The sequence below is a fragment of the Hoplias malabaricus genome, chromosome 7 (assembly GCF_029633855.1).
Source record: "Hoplias malabaricus isolate fHopMal1 chromosome 7, fHopMal1.hap1, whole genome shotgun sequence".
NCBI classification, from domain to species: Eukaryota; Metazoa; Chordata; class Actinopteri; order Characiformes; family Erythrinidae; genus Hoplias; species Hoplias malabaricus.
In genome coordinates, this window is record NC_089806.1 from 46,108,864 (window position 1) to 46,128,844 (window position 19,981).

At 46.5% G+C, this 19,981-nt stretch overlaps 2 protein-coding genes across 3 annotated transcripts in view; one reads left to right on the forward strand and one right to left on the reverse strand.

The window, feature by feature from the left end:
* The first annotated feature begins 238 nt into the window (after nt 1-238).
* fez2b (fasciculation and elongation protein zeta 2b) lies at nt 239-12,612 on the forward strand. Of its 2 annotated transcripts, none has more exons than XM_066676730.1 (8): nt 239-867; nt 3,506-3,614; nt 3,806-3,922; nt 4,602-4,737; nt 5,353-5,612; nt 7,023-7,098; nt 7,233-7,298; nt 8,349-12,612. In XM_066676730.1, the coding sequence occupies exons 1-8, from the start codon at nt 575-577 to the stop codon at nt 8,363-8,365; spliced, it is 1,074 nt and encodes a 357-aa protein (XP_066532827.1). In that variant the 5' UTR covers nt 239-574; the 3' UTR covers nt 8,366-12,612. The 2 variants fall into 2 exon arrangements, with proteins under 2 accessions (XP_066532827.1, XP_066532828.1); XM_066676731.1 differs by having other exon boundaries at nt 3,809-3,922.
* A 1,347-nt stretch (nt 12,613-13,959) lies between these two features.
* The window catches only part of LOC136701751 (NACHT, LRR and PYD domains-containing protein 12-like), a 35,365-nt gene continuing 29,343 nt past the window's right edge, over nt 13,960-19,981 (reverse strand). Inside the window, exons 9-13 of the mRNA XM_066676446.1 lie at nt 18,589-18,762; nt 18,241-18,414; nt 17,293-17,466; nt 14,605-14,651; nt 13,960-14,480 (exon numbers count right to left, since the gene is read on the reverse strand). Of these exons, the coding sequence (XP_066532543.1) occupies nt 13,960-14,480; nt 14,605-14,651; nt 17,293-17,466; nt 18,241-18,414; nt 18,589-18,762 (1,090 nt within the window). The remainder of the gene's footprint in view (nt 14,481-14,604; nt 14,652-17,292; nt 17,467-18,240; nt 18,415-18,588; nt 18,763-19,981) is intronic.

The following is a 19,981-nucleotide window of genomic DNA, read 5'->3' on the forward strand; positions in this document are numbered from 1 at the left end:
GGGAGGGGACATAGAGAAGGATCTTAATGACCCCCTCCCCCCCCTCAAACCAAAATATATTAATATAAATATCCATAATTATATATAGAAATACATATTAGTAATTTATAGATAAATATACCTCTTTTAATTACAAATATATGTGTGTACTTTAGAATTCAGATTTTAAACTAAAATTTAAAAATGAAAATATCTGCGTTTTAACGTCGGTGGGCGGGGCGTGCGTGATGACGTGTATGTGACGTATCGGCAGTGCGTCCGTTTCGTCTGCGCTGTGTTGTGGTTGAGACTGCGGTGTGTGAGTGAGAGGAGGCCGGGCTCAGGATCGACGAAAGCGGGGAGAACTCTCGCTCTCCCCCGCGGTGTGTGAGTGAGAGGAGGCCGGGTTCTGGGGGCGCTGAGAGCGGGTAAAGCTCTCCGTCTCTCCCCCGGTCTTTGATTTAGAGGAGGCCGAGTTCGGGGGCGCTGAGAGCGGGTAAAGCTCTCCGTCTCTCCCCCGGTGTTTGAGTTAGAGGAGGCCGGGCTCGGGGGCGCTGAGAGCGCTGAGAACTCTGCGTCTCTCCCGCGGTGTGAGATGGCGGCGCCGCTGGCCCAGTTCGATGAGGACTGGCAGGATTTTAACGAGTTCAAGGCGGCGGGCGGCGGCGCTCCTGAGGCCGAGCTGGAGCCGCTCGCCCCGGGGCTGGATGAGCTCTCCGACCTGGAGCTCGGCTTCTCCGCGGAGATCTGCAGCTTCCAGTCCATGGAGGACCTGGTGCACGACTTCGACGAGAAGCTGACCGTGTGTTTCCGAAACTACAACACCGCCACCGAGAACATCGCCCCGGTGAAACCTATCACAGAGGAGGGCTTCCTCAAGGACGATGAGTAAGAAACTTTTCATTTACTGCACTCTGTGTGACATCCTCAGCGCTGCAGTGACTCTGACGTGGTGGTGGTGTGTTAGTGTGTGTTGTGCTGGTGTAGAGTGGATCAGACACAGCAGTGCTGCTGGAGTTTTTAAACCCTGTGTCCACTCTCTGTCCACTCTGTGAGACACTCCTCCCTCGTTGGTCCACCTTGTAGATGTAGAGTCAGAGACAGTAGCTCATCTGTCGCTGCACAGTGTGTGTCGCTCGTCCTCTAGTCCTTCATCAGTGACACAGGACGCTGTCGGCTGGATGTTTTTGGTCGGTGGACTGTTCTCGGTCCAGACACTGAGGGGTTTAAAAACTCCAGCAGCACTGCTGTGTCTGATCCACTCTACACCAGCACAACACACACTAACACACCACCACCACGTCAGTGTCACTGCAGCGCTGAGAATGATCCACCACCACGTCACACCTGCTCTGTGGGAGTCCTGAGCGCTGAGGAACAGGGGGAGAGGGGGGTGATAAAGTATGCAGAGCAACAAGTGGCCTACAGTCTGTAACTGTAGAGCTACAAAGTGGACAGGAGGGCTTTTATTCTGTAAAGAGTTGAAACATTGGGTGTATATTACTCTGACATCAGAGAGTTGATTTGAAAGAGTGGATTCTGTCACTCAGTCACTCACTCACTCTCACTTCTCTACAGCCACTGCTCACTCACTCTCTCTGCTTCCCTCTTTATTTATTAGAGGCCAAATAATGACCACGTCACTGTAAACAGCTCCTCCCTCCCGTCCTCACTGTGGTTACAGTCTCGACTCTCGGTGGAGTGAGGGAGCTGAGTCAGAGGGTGATGGTTAGGTACTTTAAGAACAAACACACACACACACACACTGTTGCACGTGTCTGATTTTTCATCCTCCACATCCCCAGCTCTTGTCTTCTGGAAACGAGTGCAGTCCTGAAGCGCAGTAAAGCGGAATAACCACAGATCACTCTGTGTCAACATCATGAGAGAGAGAGAGAGGGGGAGAGGGGGGAATGAAAAGATGAAGACATGAGGCAAAAAGAAAGAAGAAAAGGGGGTTATTTAAAAGAATTGACAGAGAAAATGGAGGGATTAGAGAGAGAGAAGGAGAGGAGAGGGCAGCAGAGGGCTTAGGGCTGAAAGGACGTTTGATTCCCACGAGCAGCAGGAAAACTGAAGCACTGTTCTCCTCATCAACTCACAGCTGAGGGGCCCCTGAGTAAGGCATCGAACCCACAACTGCTCCCTGCTCTGGGTGTGTGCACAGCCCCTAGTGCACTTGTGTGTGTGTGCGTGCAGCCCGTAGTGCACTTGTGTGTGTGTGTGTGTGTGTGTGTGTGTGTGTGTGTGTGTGTGTGTGTGTGTGTGTTCACAGTCCCTAGTGCACTAGTGTGTGTGTGTATGTGTGGGTGCACGCAGCCCCTAGTGCACTAGTGTGTGTGTGTGTGTGTGTGTGTGCGTGCAGCCCGTAGTGCACTTGTGTGTGTGCATGCAGCCCGTAGTGCACTAGTGTGTGTGTGTGTGTTCACAGTCCCTAGTGCATTAGTGTGTGTCTATGTGTGGGTGCGCGCAGCCCCTAGTGCACTAGTGTGTGTGTGTGTGTGCGCAGCCCCTAATGCACTACCGTGTGTGTATCACAACCCCTAGTGCACTAGTGTGTGTATGTGTCACAGCCTCTAGTATACTAGTGTGTGTGTGTGTGTGCGCGCAGCCCCTAGTGCACTTGTGTGTGTGTGTGTGTGTGTGTCACAGCCTCTAGTATACTAGTGTGTGTGTGTGTGTCACAGCCTCTAGTACACTAGTGTGTGTGTGTCACAGCCTCTAGTACACTAGTGTGTGTGTGTCACAGCCTCTAGTACACTAGTGTGTGTGTGTCACAGCCTCTAGTACACTAGTGTGTGTGTGTCACAGCCTCTAGTACACTAGTGTGTGTGTGTCACAGCATCTAGTACACTAGTGTGTGTGTGTGTCACAGCCTCTAGTACACTAGTGTGTGTGTGTCACAGCCTCTAGTACACTAGTGTGTGTGTGTGTGTGTGCAGCCCCTAGTGCACTAGTGTGTGTGTGTCACAACCCCCAGTGCACTACTGTGTGTGTGTATCACAACCCCTAGTGCACTAGTGTGTGTGTGTGTGTGTGTGTGTGTGTGTGCGCAGCCCCTAGTGCACGTGTGTGTGTGTGTGTGTGTGTCACAGCCCCTACAGCACTACTGTGTGTGTGTCACAGCACCTAGAGCACTACTGTGTGTGTGTGTGTGTCACAGCCCCTACAGCACTACTGTGTGTGTGTCACAGCCCCTACAGCACTAGTGTGTGTGTGTGTGTGTGTGTGTGTGTGTGTGTGTGTGTGTGTGTGTCACAGCCCCTACAGCATTACTGTGTGTGTGTGTCACAGCACCTAGAGCACTACTGTGTGTGTGTGTGTGTGTGTGCAGCCCCTAGTGCACTAGTATGTGTGTGTCACAACCCCCAGTGCACTACTGTGTGTGTGTGTGTGTGTGTGTGTGTGTGTGTGCCATACACACGGTGCACTAGTGTGTGTGTGTGTGTGTGTTCACAGCCCCTAGTGCGAGGCTGAGCAGTGTGTCATAAATCCTCAACATCTCTCTCTCTCTCTCTCTCTGTAGGATATGGAATGCTCTGACTGATAATTACGGGAACGTGATGCCGGTCGACTGGAAGACGTCTCACACTCGTTCTCTCCATCTTCCCACACTGAACCTCACCCAGCAGCCGGTAACTCTCTCATCCCTCGCTCCGCTCTCCTTCACTCCATTCCCCTGACATCATCCTGTAGAGGGAGGGGCTTTAACCCTTTACGCTCTGTGCAGGGGGTCGTACTGGGGTACTGTCCTCGTTACTGGGACAGAACAGTGAATAAGTGTGTGTGTGTGTGTGTGTGTGTGTGTGTGTGTGTGTGTGACCAGAAGGATGATAACATGAATCTGGATCTGTCTGATGACGAGGAGCTGAGGGAACAGATGGATCTTCACTCCATCATCATCTCCTGCGTTAATGAGGAGCCACTCTTTACTGCAGAACAGGTACAAACACACACACACACACACACACACACACATACACACGCACACACGTTTAAATGTACTATTTTGGAGTGTTTCTATTGGTCCATTCATCATGAGATTTGCACACAGTGTTAAAGACAGTGGCTTTGTTTAAATGATGTAGTAACACCCACACTCACAGAGACACAGGTTTTTATTTGTACAGCAATGATATACAACATTTATACACTGTAACTCTCCAGTACTCTCCACTCTACTTTCTGTGTGGAGTGTTCTTATTGTGCAGTTATATTCACATATTGCATTTACTTGAAAATAATACTAAACACACGTACACACGTCAACGCGCGCGCGCACACACACCCACACACCCACACACATACACACACGCGCATGTACACACACTCTCGTACACACACACACTCGTACACACGTAAACGCGCGCGCACACACATGTACACACACACACACACATGTACACACACACTCGTACACATATAAACACATGTACACACACACCACATATACATTCAGAAGATGTGTAAAGTAGGGAAGTGTGATCTGTGTTGGTGGTGGGTAGTAGCTGTTTAAATTAAAACTCCGGTACGTTAATGTTCTCTGTCTAAAGCTGATGAGACAGAATGGCCTTTTTTTTGGTGTGTGTGTGTGCGTGTGTGCATGTGTGTGTGTTTTGCAGGTGATCGAGGAGATTGAGGAGATGATGCAGGAGTCTCCTGACCCCGAGGCCGAGGAGAGACCGTCTGATCTCTCAGCTCTTTCTCATGAACTTCACACTCTCTCTCACTCCACCTCCACCAGCAGCTACGAAGAGCGTCAGTGTATCTCTGTCTCTCTCTCTCTCTCTCTCTGTCTCTCTCCCTCCCCCCCCCCCCAAATATCTCAAGAAAGGTGGAAAAGTTAAAGTTAAAGTCATTAAAGCTGACCTCGCGACCACAGGCTTTTAACAGACTTCCCCCGATTCTCCTTCCTCTTCTCTCCTCTCCTCTCCGCACTTTACCGCTCTGTTTTCTCACCGGCGCTCGAGCTTCTTCTTTTAGAGCCTGTGAGGAATACGGTAGACACCGAGCAAAAGTCAGAGACCACACAGCGTTTACCTTCCTCTCAAAACATTAAGAACAAGCTCCACACACCAACCACACAGACACCAAACAAACCAATATTAAATCAAGCTTTTTGTTATAAAGAGTGTTTTTAATATCAATGACACGCTCAGATCCCTCCCTCTCCCTCGTTTCCATGCTGTCTCTCTCTCTCTCAACCAAGAAATTGAATTGTTTTAATGGTGTGTGTGTGTGAGAGAGACTGTATGATGTAATGTGTGTATTATATAACACTGTAGTAATTGGTGGTATATTTCTGTGATCTTATATAACCTCTGCTTAATGTATGGAAACCAGCCTCGTGACTGAAACCTCTCTCTCCCTCAGGTCTGCGGGGGCTGGGTGTGGGGGGGCTGGAGGAGGTGCTGGAGGAGGTGGAGAGGGAGATCCGGGGTTACTCTGAGGAGCTGATAGAGCAGCTGGCTCTAAGGGACGAGCTGGAGTTTGAGAAAGAGGTGAAGAACGGCTTCATCTCGGTTCTCATCGAGGTCCAGAACCGTCAGAAAGAGCTCAGGGACGCCATGAAGAGGAGGAGGAAGATTGCCACGGCGACGCAGAAGAGCGAGCGCACACACACGCCCGGAACTGTGAGGGAGAGATACACACACACACACTCTTTGACTCTCACTTTTAACTCTTATTTCTTTCCCTCTGTTCACCGTGGGGCTGTAAATGAGACCTCAGTGATTCAGTGACTCTGATTCTTTAGGAAGTGATTCAGGGAATCACAGCCTCCAGAGCTGCTCCGTGTTTAAAACGGCTCCTTGTTCACTACTCCCTCCATTACTCACCATACACTGCACTATAATAGTGACCTGAACTCAGGAGGGTAGTGAACGATTTCAGACACAGTTTTACTGAACAGTGCAGTGCATTATGGGTATCTGCTATCCATTAAGGTCAGCTATGTGTTGTATACTATTTTTTGCGGTGCATTATGGGATTGTTTGGATACTGCTGCTGAATGGCGGAGTCCAAGTATAGTGCACTTTGTAGGGAATAGGGCGCAGATCCAGACACAGCTCTGGTCTGATCTTGGTTTGATTCAGAATCATTTTCACTGAATCACTTTCACAGTTTACACAAGCAGCTGGAGAGAGCTGAACACAGTTCCCATCTCTTCACTCTTTAATCCACTCATCCGTTCACTCTTCCTTCACTCCCTCACCGCGGGACACGTCCACACACAGTCTCCGGAACAATCCGGACCCCCGCTCGTCCAGCGCCCGCCCGGAACCCTCTCAGTTCTTTAGAGGGTCTTGATCATTTTGGACGTGTTCTGATTCTCTCTCTTTCACTTGCTCTGTTTTCTCTTCTTTCTGCTACTCTTCCTCTGCTGTTTTTCATCTCTCTCTCTCTCTCTCTCTCTCTCTCTCTCTCTCTCTCTGTGTACACTCCTCCTCTCTCCAGCTCTTCAGTGTGGAAGGCTTTTCTTCTGTAATTCAGAACAGTCTGCGTCAGACTTTCGGAGTTTCCGGAGGAGACAGACAGGTTCTCCCTCTGCCCCTCTATTATCACTCCATCCATCCATCTCTGCTGTTTTATTCCTCCCTCCCTTTCTCTTTCTGCTTGCTGCCTCTTCTGCATGAGTGTGTCTCCAGCGTCCGCGGCGACTGTGTCACTGAAACAGGAATCTTCACTTCACGATCTAACACCAGCAAATACAGCACCTCTCTTTAATCCCCGCCTCTCTCTCTGTCTCTCTCTCTCTCTCTCACACGCGCGCACACACACACACACTCTGCAGCACACACGGGTCAGTAAGAACCGTCAGAAACGGTAGTCAGTGACCTGCAGTAAACAGTCGACACGGCCCTTTATTTCTGCTGTGGGTTGGTTGTGTGTTTAAAGATTGGTTTGTTTTCCTCCGTTTTCTGGTTCCGTTGCTCTTTAATTTATTTGCACTTAGTTCTACATCTCATCCATCACTGTGTTTACAACAGATTTAATAATAGACCATTCATTAACTCACACTCTCTCTCTCTCTCTCTCTCTAGTATCTGACCACAGTTATTCCGTATGAGAAGAAAAGTGGTGCACCATCAGTTGAGGATCTGCAGATTTTAACCAAGAGTGAGTTGTGTGTGTGTGTGTGGTGGGGGACAGTGAGTTGTGTGTGTGGTGGGGGACAGTGAGTAGTAGTGTGTGTGTGTGTGTGTGGAGACAGTGTAGTAGATGAGTTCACTGTGCTGACTGTGTGTTTTCAGTTCTACACGCGATGAAGGAGGACAGTGAGAAGGTGCCTGGGCTCCTCACAGACTACATCCTCAAAGGTGGCTTTAACGAGTTAAACACAGCTGCTGTTTGTTTCTGCTCTTGGTTTGTGTCTCGTCTGAACTCTGTCTGTGGCTCTGTCTCTGTTTTGCTGCGGTTCCTGTAGCATTGGTGTGACGGCAAGGTTTGTCTTTGTGTGCGTTTCTGTATTCTCTCTCTCTCTGACTCAATCTCTCTCCACCCTCCTCTCTATCTGTCTCTCCCTATCGCTCTCTCTCCCCCTCTCTTTCTCTCTGTCTCAATCTCTCCCTCTCTCCCCCTCTCTCTCTGTCTCTCTCTCGCTCTCTCTCCCCCTCTTTCTCTCTGTCTCAATCTCTCCCTCTCTCTCTCTCTCTCTCTCTCTGTCTCAATCTCTCCCTCTCTCTCTCTCTCTCTCTCTCTGTCTCAATCTCTCCCTCTCTCTCTCTCTCTCTCTGACTCAATCTCTCTCCACCCCCTCTCTATCTGTCTCAATCTCTCCCTCTCGCTCTCTCTCCCCCTCTCTTTCTCTCTGTCTCAATCTCTCCCTCTATCCCCCTCTCTCTCTCTGTCTCTCTCGCTCTCTCTCTCCCCCTCTTTCTCTCTGTCTCAATCTCTCCCTCTCTCCCCCTCTCTCTCTCTCGCTCTCTCTCTGACTCAATCTCTCTCCACCCCCCTCTCTATCTGTCTCAATCTCTCCCTCTCGCTCTCTCTCTCTCTCTCCCCCTCTTTCTCTCTGTCTCAATCTCTCCCTCTCTCTCTGTCTCTCTCTATCGCTCTCTCTCTCTCAATCTCTCCCTCTCTCTCGCTCTCTCTCCCCCTCTTTTTCTCTGTCTCAATCTCTCCCTCTCTCCCTCTCTCTCTCCCCCCTCTCTCTCCCCCCCTCTCTCTCCCCCTCTTTCTCTCTGTCTCAATCGCTCTCTCTCTCTCGCGCTCTCTCTCTCCCCCCGTCTCTCTCTCTCTCTGTCTGTCTCTCGTCTAGTGTTTGTCTCTTAAAGCTCCATGTGTTATTTGATAAAATGATAGAAATCATAAGTACATTTAAATTCAGGTACAGTAATAATATGAATATAATTTTTTCTTTGCCACAGTTCTGTGTCCCACTTAATCCAGTGGCTCCCTCCGGAGAAGCTCCCTGAATGGTGAGGTGGAGGTGGTTCGTGTTCTTCTGCGGTTCTTCCCCGTCTCCTCCAGCAAGAGCGTCTCCTGATCCCCTCTCGGCTCGTGTGTGTAACTGCGCTCCCTCTCCGTTTCTGAGATTAACCTGTTTCTCTCTGTGCGAGTCCAGCGTGGAGCTCCTGCTCTGGGACCAAGCCGCATGCCGTGCATGAGTTTCATGTTTTCAGATTTGTTTCTCCGCAATTTGACGTCCGGTAGGGTATCGACCCCAAACATTGAGCCCTGAAGTCACTCGGGGGGAGTCGGGCCCGTGTACGGACCTCTGCGTCTCAGCTGGGTTCTCTGTGGGGGGAAAGTGCTTTGTCCCATGTCCGTTCTCCTCCTGATAACGTAGACGTCCAGCTCAGACCTGGAACTCCTTATACGGGCGTGATGTGGACTAAAGAACAGCCTCTCGACTTCAGCGGTCTCTGGGCGAGACCAGAAACAGACTTCAGCCAATCAGGAGGCTTCAATCTGAACTAGAGCTAATTCACTCATCAACCACAAACAAGCATGACGTAGCCTAGCGTAGCTGTAGAGTTACTCGTAGTGTAATGAATATTTCATAGCAATATTAAGGACGTTTTCCAATGCAGTCCCTTTAAAGCGATAGTGTGGCAAAAAATATAACAGCGTTTACAATGAAACACCACCAGCGTCGCTCAGTCCAGATGTTTGGTGTCTGAAGTTTGCTTCTTTTTTTTTTAAGCTAATTTGACTAAAAAGGTTATTGAAGATTGTAATATAATGACTGTGATATTTTTAATGTTTATGAATATTCATTACTAGTGGTATTAGCTACATTAGCCACATTAGCTCAGAAGCTACAACGCTAAAACTAAAAAAAGCACCCTGGTCTCAAACCTTTGTTTGTTTGTTTTTGGTCAGACTATCGCTTTAATGCTGATCGATCAGGTGTTTTTTATGAGTGTAGCTGCTGAGAGCAGAGTTTGAGAGTACGTTGATTCGCTGTGATATTTTGTATTAACCAATGAGATTTCAGAGATTTGTAGTTTTGATAAAATAATTTGCCACAAGGGAAAAAAAATTAAAAATAAAGCCAAAAGTGACAGAGGAGTCTGAGTTAAATGAAATCAAAAATGTTTTTAACATATCATTAGCTTTAATAAAGTTCCTTCTTCATTAACTCATTCACGTCCGACAGTCAAATGTAGTACAATCTGGATGACGACTCAGAACTTGTTCTTGGTTTAAAACGATAACGTTGTAGTTTATTAGACTTAAGATAAACATTTACGAGGAAGCATTTTGTGGTTTTTGAGAATTTGAAGCTCACTCATGTTTAGCAGCCTAGAGTTTATCCACAGGGGGAGCCCTTGCGTTTGTGATGCTTTGTGAAAGGCATCATTTACAGTGTTGTCCAGTGCCAAACTCCACGTTTTTATGCCATGAGATTAAAGGACCAGATCTAATATGAGAAATACATTTAACCGATTATAAACTCATGACTCGGAGACTCACAGTAAAATGTTAAATTCAGATGTGGACATTGAAGGGTTAATGATACAGATCTAATCATTTTTATAAGATTATTCAGTTTAACATTTTTCAGGGTATATTTTTCTTTTCATATTTCCAGATCACGGAGATCAAGCCTGGTCCAGAAACTGATCAATGTTTTCGAAAGTAAGTAAGAATAGTGTTCCCTTTAATGAAGGTAAACTCTGTAAGTGACATCATGGTGGTTTACGTCGTGGTGCTGAGAGCTGTGAGCAGTAACAGATGTTTATAATGGAGAGGTCGGGGTGATGTTTTTTACCAGGAATTACTTAAAGGAATGTTCCAGCTGATCCCTATCCGCTGTGTGTTTGAGGATGTTGAAGTCTCACAGAGAAAGTTGAACTTTAAAAGATCTGTTTAAATAGAAGCCAGAGGGAACCACCTCCTGCAGCCGCCCATTGACTTCCATTAGTATTTTCCTGGTCTTTTCTCAGTTGAGGGAAATGGTAAGAAGAGACTGTGTGTGGAGGTCAAACAGACTCTAAAGACACAGCAGGTCAAGATCGGGGTGAAAACTGAGGTGTGTTCCTTTAATGTGGTGGTTTAGTTTGTGTTGAGTGAAGTGAGAAGGTCTGCGGTACGTGACGTTCAGGTTTACGCTCATAAATGTCTGGCCTTATTTAAAGAGCTGTTTATAAACTCCCATAATCCCCAGCACTCAGATTAAACCCAGTTTAACTCTAGATTAATCCAGAGAGTGTGTTCTGAGTGGAGACGATGCTGAAACACGAACACTTTTCTCTGTGGTTTTAGATTCTCTTTAACAGCCTAAACCTCCTTTAAACAGTCTTTAAAACGCTCCCGCAGCTGGAAATTCTAGACAGCTTTTGTAATTTTAGGCTAAATTCAGATGATCAGTGTTTGTATTGATCCTAGGCTTTAGGTTTTCAGAACGCAGGGTTTTCTCAGTTTAGCCAGATAACCTAAGCCCAAAGTCAGACTACGTTTACTGTCACTGCTCATACTGGGCTTAAGATATCGAGCTAATTTAACAAATCTCGCTATGTTAAACCCATCTCAGCAGCTAAACAGCATCCTAAACTCAGGTACAAGCGCTCTACATGTTGCTAAAGCATATTAAACTAATAGCTCAGCTAATGAATGCTAATACTAGCAGTGAATGAAAGCTACTACTCACTGGTTAGCCGTATAACATGTTAGCAATGCTAACTCCATTCATTGTTAGCAACATTAGCATTATTGCCTGAACATGCACGAGCCTGTCGCTAACAAAATAAAAGCACAAGCATTAGCCTTTAAGTACCACAGGGCTGTTGACGTAGCAGCAGTGCTAATAAGAGCTAAACCAGCGGGTTATTAGTAAAATTAGCGTAACAAAATGTTATGTGGTGTTTAGGAGTTCTCTGTGAAGTGTTAAGTGTGTGTTGGTGTTAGTATTAAACAGGACTTTCCTCTGCAGATTTTACTTTAAACCAAAAAATAAACAAACACATATCATTCTGAAGTATTAAGGCAGAAAATAGTTGATGAATGGACATAATTATATATTTACAGTCAACATCAGACAGAAACAAAAGCAGATAAAGAAATGTACCGTTCCTAAAATTATTGAAGGAAATTAGTGAAAATCCAGAAAAACAGATTGTAGAAGATTTCTATTTTTAATCCAGGACAAACCTGCTCTGATTTACAGACGGTCTATAATCATTCTCATCTCTGTAAAAATACTGATGATAAATGATAAAGAACCAAGAGACAGATTGACCCCATGATTTAAAAATGCAGTCAACATCAAACAAAACACAGAAGAAAAAATCTGTAAATGAACAATGAACATTTTCAATGGTTTAAAACAAAATAAGCAGGTTTTTTTATAAAGAGAGTCACATTAGATGTTAGCGGTTAGCACCAGCAATACAGAGACTTCTTTTAAGCTGTTGTGTTTGCTCCGTTAGCATATCGTGTCTAAAGTTAAGAGTCTCTTACCCATCTGTGAAAATACGTGCTTTGTTTTCTGTGTTTATCTACGGTAGCGCTCTCACGTCTAACTCCTGTCACTAGCTGCATGCTCTTATTTTGCTTTAACTCGAGGCTTAAATGGGGCAAAGGTGGAAAGGGCAGGTGCACGTCAGCAAGGAGCTACACCTCCCATAATGCTTTGCAAAGTATTGCGTTTTATTTGGATAGGCAGTATAGAGAATTTTCCTCTCAAGGCTCCGCCTACAAATGAGGCGTGTTCCTCAGAAACTGTTGCTAGGTTGGACATGTTTGACAGACCTCTGGGGGTTGGGGACTGTTTATTTCAGGATCTGAAGGTTTGGGACGTCTATAAAGCTTGTCCAACTTAGCAACAGTGTCTATGGAAAAACATGAGTGGAGTGGGCGGAGTTTATTGAGGTCTGTAGTGGATCAGAAAAATAAACAAAACATATCAGCACTGAGCGCTGTTTCAGGACCTGGCGCTAATGACTAGAGATTTATATTTCTACAGAAAACAAGCCCCAGTGAACGGCTGCCTTTACAAACGCCTGGAGTCTTTGTACACACAAAAACAACCTATTTTTATTAAGCCCCTCTTTTGTGTTGTTGATCTAATGTTTTATCTGAAGACGGTTAATTTATTACGTTCATGTTTTATATCCATCCCATGTTCTGTAGCGGTACTTTTTACGCCTCTGTGTTTCACAGTGCATTGAAAATAAACGACGTCATGCTGAATTCAACTCTGGGTTTTATTCCTTTTACACATTTCCCACTCAATTTCTAAAAGGACCACGTTCTGCATTTGACTTTATCTCACTTTAGAGAACACAGTTCCAGTGCTCCATCAGCCCTCTCTCACCACACCACACTCCTCACAGACAGTCACCCGGAGGAAACCCACACAGACACAGGGAGAACACACCACACTCCTCACAGACAGTCACCCGGAGGAAACCCACACAGACACAGGGAGAACACACCACACTCCTCACAGACAGTCACCCGAAGGAAACCCACGCAGACACAGGGAGAACACACCACACTCCTCACAGACAGTCACCCGGAGGAAACCCACGCAGACACAGGGAGAACACACCACACTCCTCACAGACAGTCACCCGGAGGAAACCCACGCAGACACAGGGAGAACACACCACACTCCTCACAGACAGTCACCCGGAGGAAACCCACGCAGACACAGGGAGAACACACCACACTCCTCACAGACAGTCACCCGAAGGAAACCCACGCAGACACAGGGAGAACACACCACACTCCTCACAGACAGTCACCCGGAGGAAACCCACGCAGACACAGAGAGAACACACCACACTCCTCACAGACAGTCACCCGGAGCGGGAATCGAACCCACAACCTCCAGGTACCTGCTGCGCCACCGTGCCGCCCCCACTTTGAGGTTATAAACTCTAATCAACGGAATGTGTTTAAGAGCAGAGTCCTGTTTTATATGCACTTCAGGTTCAGTAAAGTCTTATTTAGTTTGTGTGTTTGTACTTGACTCTGTTTAAGTGATTTATGGTCTACTTCATATCTCATGAAAAACAGACGCTTTCAGGTGTTTTATTAAATCACTATAAAAAGGTAATATCTCAGAATAAATATTATTCATGAAAAATACATTGTTTTCTGTAAACTCCATTATTCAACAGTGTCCTACAGATCAATGGCCAAATAAATAACTCAGAATAAATATTATTGAGGAGGAGGGGAGACACTGTGTATTATTATCATTATAGAGTGCAGTGCAGTGTACACACACACACACACACCCCTTACTTAGATCCTTGTTTTATAACGTAGTGTATTTCCCCACTGCTCTAAATCAGTGTGCAACATGTAAATAAAAACAACTCACAATGATGTGGAAATCATTTAAACCCTACATTTAATTTAAAATCAATTAAAAACTGAGAGAGAAAACAGACACAACACAGAGTCACAAAGACATTTCAGTTTTTTTACATTTTAAACATTTTAATGAAAAAATATTAGTGTTAGTGTGTGTCTGAAAATGTGATATTGTGTGTGTGTGTGTGTAGGGGAGAGAGAGTGTGTCTATTCTGTCTCACACAGACGCACTGAGGAGTCATATTCCCAGACCCTAAACCCAGCGTAGAGGGGCTCAGTGAATGTGGAGGTGAGTGTGTGTGTGTGAGGTGAGATGGTGTAGAAGGACAGAGTGCCGGACCCCCAGTCCAGATACACTCCGACTCTGTTAGAGTGAGGGGGGGAGTGTATTTCAGTGATCTGATTATTGTGACTGACCCAGTAACTGTTCCCAGAGCAGATCAGACTCCAGGAGAATTTATTGGATCCAAACACACTCTCAGCTCCTCCTCCTTTCCTCCTGATTCCTCTGTACGACACTGAGATATAAACCACCCCCCTCCACTCCACCTCCCAGTAACAGCGTCCAGTTAAACTCTCCACACTCAGAACCTGAGGAACACCATCAAATCTCTCCGGATGATCTGGATACGACTGAGTCTCCTCCACACTCTCCACCTTCCTGTTTCCCTCAGACAGAGAGAGAGCAGTGTGTGCTGTGTTTGGATCCAGAGTCAGATCACAGTAATCTGTACACACACACACACACACACACACTTACAAACAATACTATACATGTGTTTTTACTATATATTTATGTTAGTATAAGTGTGTGTGTGTGTATTAGTGTATGTGTGTGTGTGTGTATCTTACATTTCTTCAGTCCTGGTCTCATTCTGCTGATTCCTCCGTGTTGGACTCTAAAGATCAAACACACACATTTATAAACTCATTAAACTCCACATCAACCTGAAACTAGGGCTGTGACCATAAGAGCATTCCCCCAACACCGGGGTCATGTGATGCCCCCCGCGGGGTTCAGCTCCTCCCCCTCATCACCGCAGTGGGGGGCTGCACTTCTGTGGTTTTACAGCTCAAACTTACAGGAGTGTGTTCACCCATCAGCCACAACATTATGAACACCTCCTTGTTTCTACACTCACTGTCCACACTCTCAGCTCCACCGTCCACACGCCGGTCACTCTGTAGTTCTACAGTCACACACCGTGTCCACTCACTGTCCACTCTCTCAGCTCCACCGTCCACACGCCGGTCACTCTGTAGTTCTACAGTTACACACCGTGTCCACTCACTGTCCTCTCTCTCAGCTCCACCGTCCACACGCCGGTCACTCTGTAGTTCTACAGTTACACACCGTGTCCACTCACTGTCCTCTCTCTCAGCTCCACCGTCCACACGCCGGTCACTCTATAGTTCTACAGTTACACATCGTGTCCACTCACTGTCCACTCTCTCAGCTCCACCGTCCACACGCCGGTCACTCTGTAGTTCTACAGTTACACACCGTGTCCACTCACTGTCCACTCTCTCAGCTCCATCGTCCACACGCCGGTCACTCTGTAGTTCTACAGTTACACACCGTGTCCACTCACTGTCCTCTCTCTCAGCTCCACCGTCCACACGCCGGTCACTCTGTAGTTCTACAGTTATACACCGTGTCCACTCACTGTACTCTCTCTCAGCTCCACCATCCACACGCCGGTCACTCTGTAGTTCTACAGTTACACACCGTGTCCACTCACTGTCCACTCTCTCAGCTCCACCGTCCACACGCCGGTCACTCTGTAGTTCTACAGTTACACACCGTGTCCACTCACTGTCCTCTCTCTCAGCTCCACTGTCCACACGCCGGTCACTCTGTAGTTCTAGAGTTACACACCGTGTCCACTCACTGTCCTCTCTCTCAGCTCCACCGTCCACACGCCGGTCACTCTATAGTTCTACAGTCACACACCGTGTCCACTCACTGTCCTCTCTCTCAGCTCCACCGTCCACACGCCGGTCACTCTGTAGTTCTACAGTTACACACCGTGTCCACTCACTGTCCTCTCTCTCAGCTCCACTGTCCACACGCCGGTCACTCTATAGTTCTACAGTCACACACCGTGTCCACTCACTGTCCTCTCTCTCAGCTCCACCGTCCACACGCCGGTCACTCTATAGTTCTACAGTTACACACCGTGTCCACTCACTGTCCACTCTCTCAGCTCCACCGTCCACACGCCGGTCACTCTGTAGTTCTACAGTTACACATCGTGTCCACTCACTGTCCTCTCTCTCAGCTCCACCGTCCACACGCCGGTCACTCTGTAGTTCTAGAGTTACACACCGTGTCCACTCACTGTCCACTCTCTAAGCTCCACCATCCACACACCGGTCACTCTGTAGTTCTACAGTTACACACCATGTCCACTCACTGTCCACTCTCTCAGCTCCACCGTCCACACGCTGGTCACTCTGTAGTTCTAGAGTTACACACCATGTCCACTCACTGTCCTCTCTCTCAGCTCCACCGTCCACACGCCGGTCACTCTGCAGTTCTACAGTTACACACCGTGTCCACTCACTGTCCTCTCTCTCAGCTCCACCATCCACACACCGGTCACTCTTTAGTTCTACAGTTACACCCCGTGTCCACTCACTGTCCTCTCTCTCAGCTACACCGTCCACATGCCGGTCACTCTGTAGTTCTACAGTTACACACCGTGTCCACTCACTGTCCTCTCTCTCAGCTCCACCGTCCACATGCCGGTCACTCTGTAGTTCTACAGTTACAAACCGTGTCCACTCACTGTCCTCTCTCTCAGCTCCACCGTCCACATGCCGGTCACTCTGTAGTTCTACAGTTACACACCATGTCCACTCACTGTCCTCTCTCTCAGCTCCACCATCCACACACCGGTCACTTTGTAGTTCTACAGTTACACCCCGTGTCCACTCACTGTCCTCTCTCTCAGCTCCACCGTCCACATGCCGGTCACTCTGTAGTTCTACAGTTACACACCGTGTCCACTCACTGTCCTCTCTCTCAGCTCCACCATCCACACGCCGGTCACTCTGTAGTTCTACAGTTACACACCGTGTCCACTCACTGTCCTCTCTCTCAGCTCCACCATCCACACGCCGGTCACTCTGTAGTTCTACAGTTACACACCGTGTCCACTCACTGTCCACTCTCTCAGCTCCACCGTCCACATGCCGGTCACTCTGTAGTTCTACAGTTACACACCGTGTCCACTCACTGTCCACTCTCTCAGCTCCACCGTCCACATGCCGGTCACTCTGTAGTTCTACAGTTACACACCGTGTCCACTCACTGTCCTCTCTCTCAGCTCCACCGTCCACACGCCGGTCACTCTGTAGTTCTACAGTTACACACCGTGTCCACTCACTGTCCACTCTCTCAGCTACACCGTCCACACACCGGTCACTCTGTAGTTCTACAGTTACACACCGTGTCCACTCACTGTCCTATCTCTCAGCTCCAGCGTCCATACGCCGGTCACTCTGTAGAGAGCAGTGTGTGTGTGTAAACCTCACTGTAGTTTCTCCAGTGCAAAATGTGGATCCTGCAGTAGATCAGAGAGCAGCTTCCCTCCAGAGTCTCCTGGGTGATTGTAACTCAGATTCATTTCTCTCAGGTGGGAGGGGTTAGATTTCAGAGCTGTAGCCAGAGAAAAATAGCCTTCATCTGTAATCATACACCCAGACAATCTGCAGAAAGGAACAGATGGAGTTTACACAGAGTAACAACAGCTGTAGTACAGTACACACAAACACACACATCACTGAACTCAATGAGTCAAAAATAAGTCAATGCTGTTACACACAACAGCTAAAATGATACTTTTTTTTACTTTGAATTAGTACATGTTAAAATATATATTTTATTCTGGGAAGCAAGAGATAGTTATAAAACATTCAGAATGGATCCAAGACAAAGTAGATGTCATTCTCATCTGGACAGTGAGTCTGAGTGAAGATATTGTTAAATGAGACGTGCATGATATTACATTGCACTGTTACACCAAACAGCTACATAAAATATTAAACTAGAGGGTGAAATTTCAATAATTTTCGTGAATTTGGCTTACTAGGTATTTCTAGAATTGTTGCAGGGTAAAAACACACAAACGGATGAGTGTGAGATGTGACGGGTCTTGGTGTGCCCAGGTCCGAACATTTGAAACCTTGTGGCCATAGCTTCAAAATTGACCGACTTAGAGCAGGTTGAAATTTTGGCCAATGCATTCCTATGGGAAACATTCCCACTTTAGAAGCTCGTATTTTGAAATCTGTACGTCAGATCTCTCTAAAAAGCAAAAGCCCGAGTTGGCACAGGATCTATGACTATGTGAAGTTTCATAGCTGTAGCATGAGTACCCTAGGAGGAGGAGCATTTTACTTTTTGTGAATAGAATAATAATAAGAAAATGAAAGAAAAGATAAGATTTCAAAGAACAGTAATTTGGCTTTGACAAGTTTTACCTGAGAGTCTCCAGTTTACAGAGTGAACTTTTCAGTCCAGCAGAGAGCGGCTCCAATCCTGAATCCTGTAGGTCATTGTTACTGAGGTCCAGCTCTTTCAGGGAGGAGTTTACTGACTGTAGAGCTGATCCCAGAGTTTCACAGGAGTCCTTGGTGAGATTACACCCAGCAAGTCTGTAAAAACAGAGTAAATACAGCACATTGTATGATGGTGTAGAGTGATGATACAGTCCAAATGCTTCTTTTTTCATTTAGAATAGGTTCACTGAATTGATACATTGTATGTAACATGAGTTAAAGTTTCTAATCTACTTGTTCATTCAGGATTGACTCTATAGAAAGATTTACCTGAGTGTCTCCAGTTTGCAGAGTGAACTCTTCAGTCCAGCAGAGAGCAGCTCCAATCCTGAATCCTGCAGGTGGTTGTTACTGAGGTCCAGCTCTTTCAGGGAGGAGTTTACTGACTGTAGAGCTGATCCCAGAGTTTCACAGGAGTCTTTGGTGAGATTACACCCAGCAAGTCTGTAAAAACAGAGTAAATACAGCATGTGGTGTGATGATATGGCGTGATGAATAGATCCCTTCCTTTTGAAACTAGAAAATGTTCACTGAATTGTTGTAGCCTGATATTTCCTCTTCAGTGATTAACCTCCTTACTGCTAGAGTGTGCTGTTGTACTGTCTTCTGTCATTAGACTCTCCCACCTCATTGTAAACAAGTAACTTCAGAATGCACTGCTAACGTTAGCATTAGTGAACCTATCTGATGGCATTGGCCAAATATGGCATGAGCTCCAGCAAATTTCTAGAGAAACGACTGAGTATCAGGTCCGGAGATGTCCTGGAGTCATACTTTCACACATGGAGTGCACTGCGGGAGATTTTATGCATCAGGTGTGTTCTCACAGTGGGAGATGAAGCGTGGAGCAGCACTTGTGCAGGACAATCATTTCTCGCTCTGTTCTCACATGCGCTGATTCTGAGTTTACCAGTCCGGGTAATGTCCACAATGAATGTTGTGTTTGTTTCTGTGTGAAAGCTAGAGTGGCTCCTGTAGTGTACAGAGCTGAAGTGTGGGCTTATTGTGGATTTTTGGATTCCACAACAAAGGCAATACATACTACATACATGCTCACCTGCATATGTATTTTTTGTTTTGTTTATTTTTAGGAATCTTGCAATCACATTCATTTCTAAGATAAAAAAATTCTGATTATTTTAAATATATTGAATCGTAACCCCTGTATCGTGATATGTATTGTATCACCACATTCTCACACAGCCCTACTGGAATATGTTTTATCATTAAATTTAACTTAAACTAACAAGCTAGTGTTGGTAAATTATAAATTGGTATTTGCTGATGTGTGTGTAGTGCACAGTGTGATCATGGCTTTAACTAGCTACGAGGACACAGAGGTCAGGACCTCGGTTGTGTTTTTACGTTTTCCCCATCTCCCATATTTCTAGGACTTGGGTTTTCAACAGACTTTGGTCTGGATATTTTTGCTGGATCTGGCAACCCTGCTCTCAGTTTGTTGGTAGATTTGCCAACCTGCTCTCACAAGACCTTTCAATTAGTAACTATCTTTAAGTGCTTGTTGAGAGGTATGTTAAGCACATATTACAGACTAACATACAACACTGCTGCTATGACATGAACGTGAGGACTTTGTGAGGGCAAATCGAAGGTTTAGTCAGAAAGGTGTGTGTAGCACCGCTATTCTAAACCTGTTCTCTAA

Excerpts from the sequence above, each read along its gene's own strand:
- fez2b (XM_066676730.1), top strand. The coding sequence starts at position 575 with ATGGCGGCGCCGCTGGCCCAGTTCGATGAGGACTGGCAGGATTTTAAC. Across the intron at positions 3,615-3,805 it reads TGAACCTCACCCAGCAGCCG|AAGGATGATAACATGAATCT; the intron begins GTAACTCTCTCA and ends GTGTGTGACCAG. Across the intron at positions 7,099-7,232 it reads TCTGCAGATTTTAACCAAGA|TTCTACACGCGATGAAGGAG; the intron begins GTGAGTTGTGTG and ends GTGTGTTTTCAG.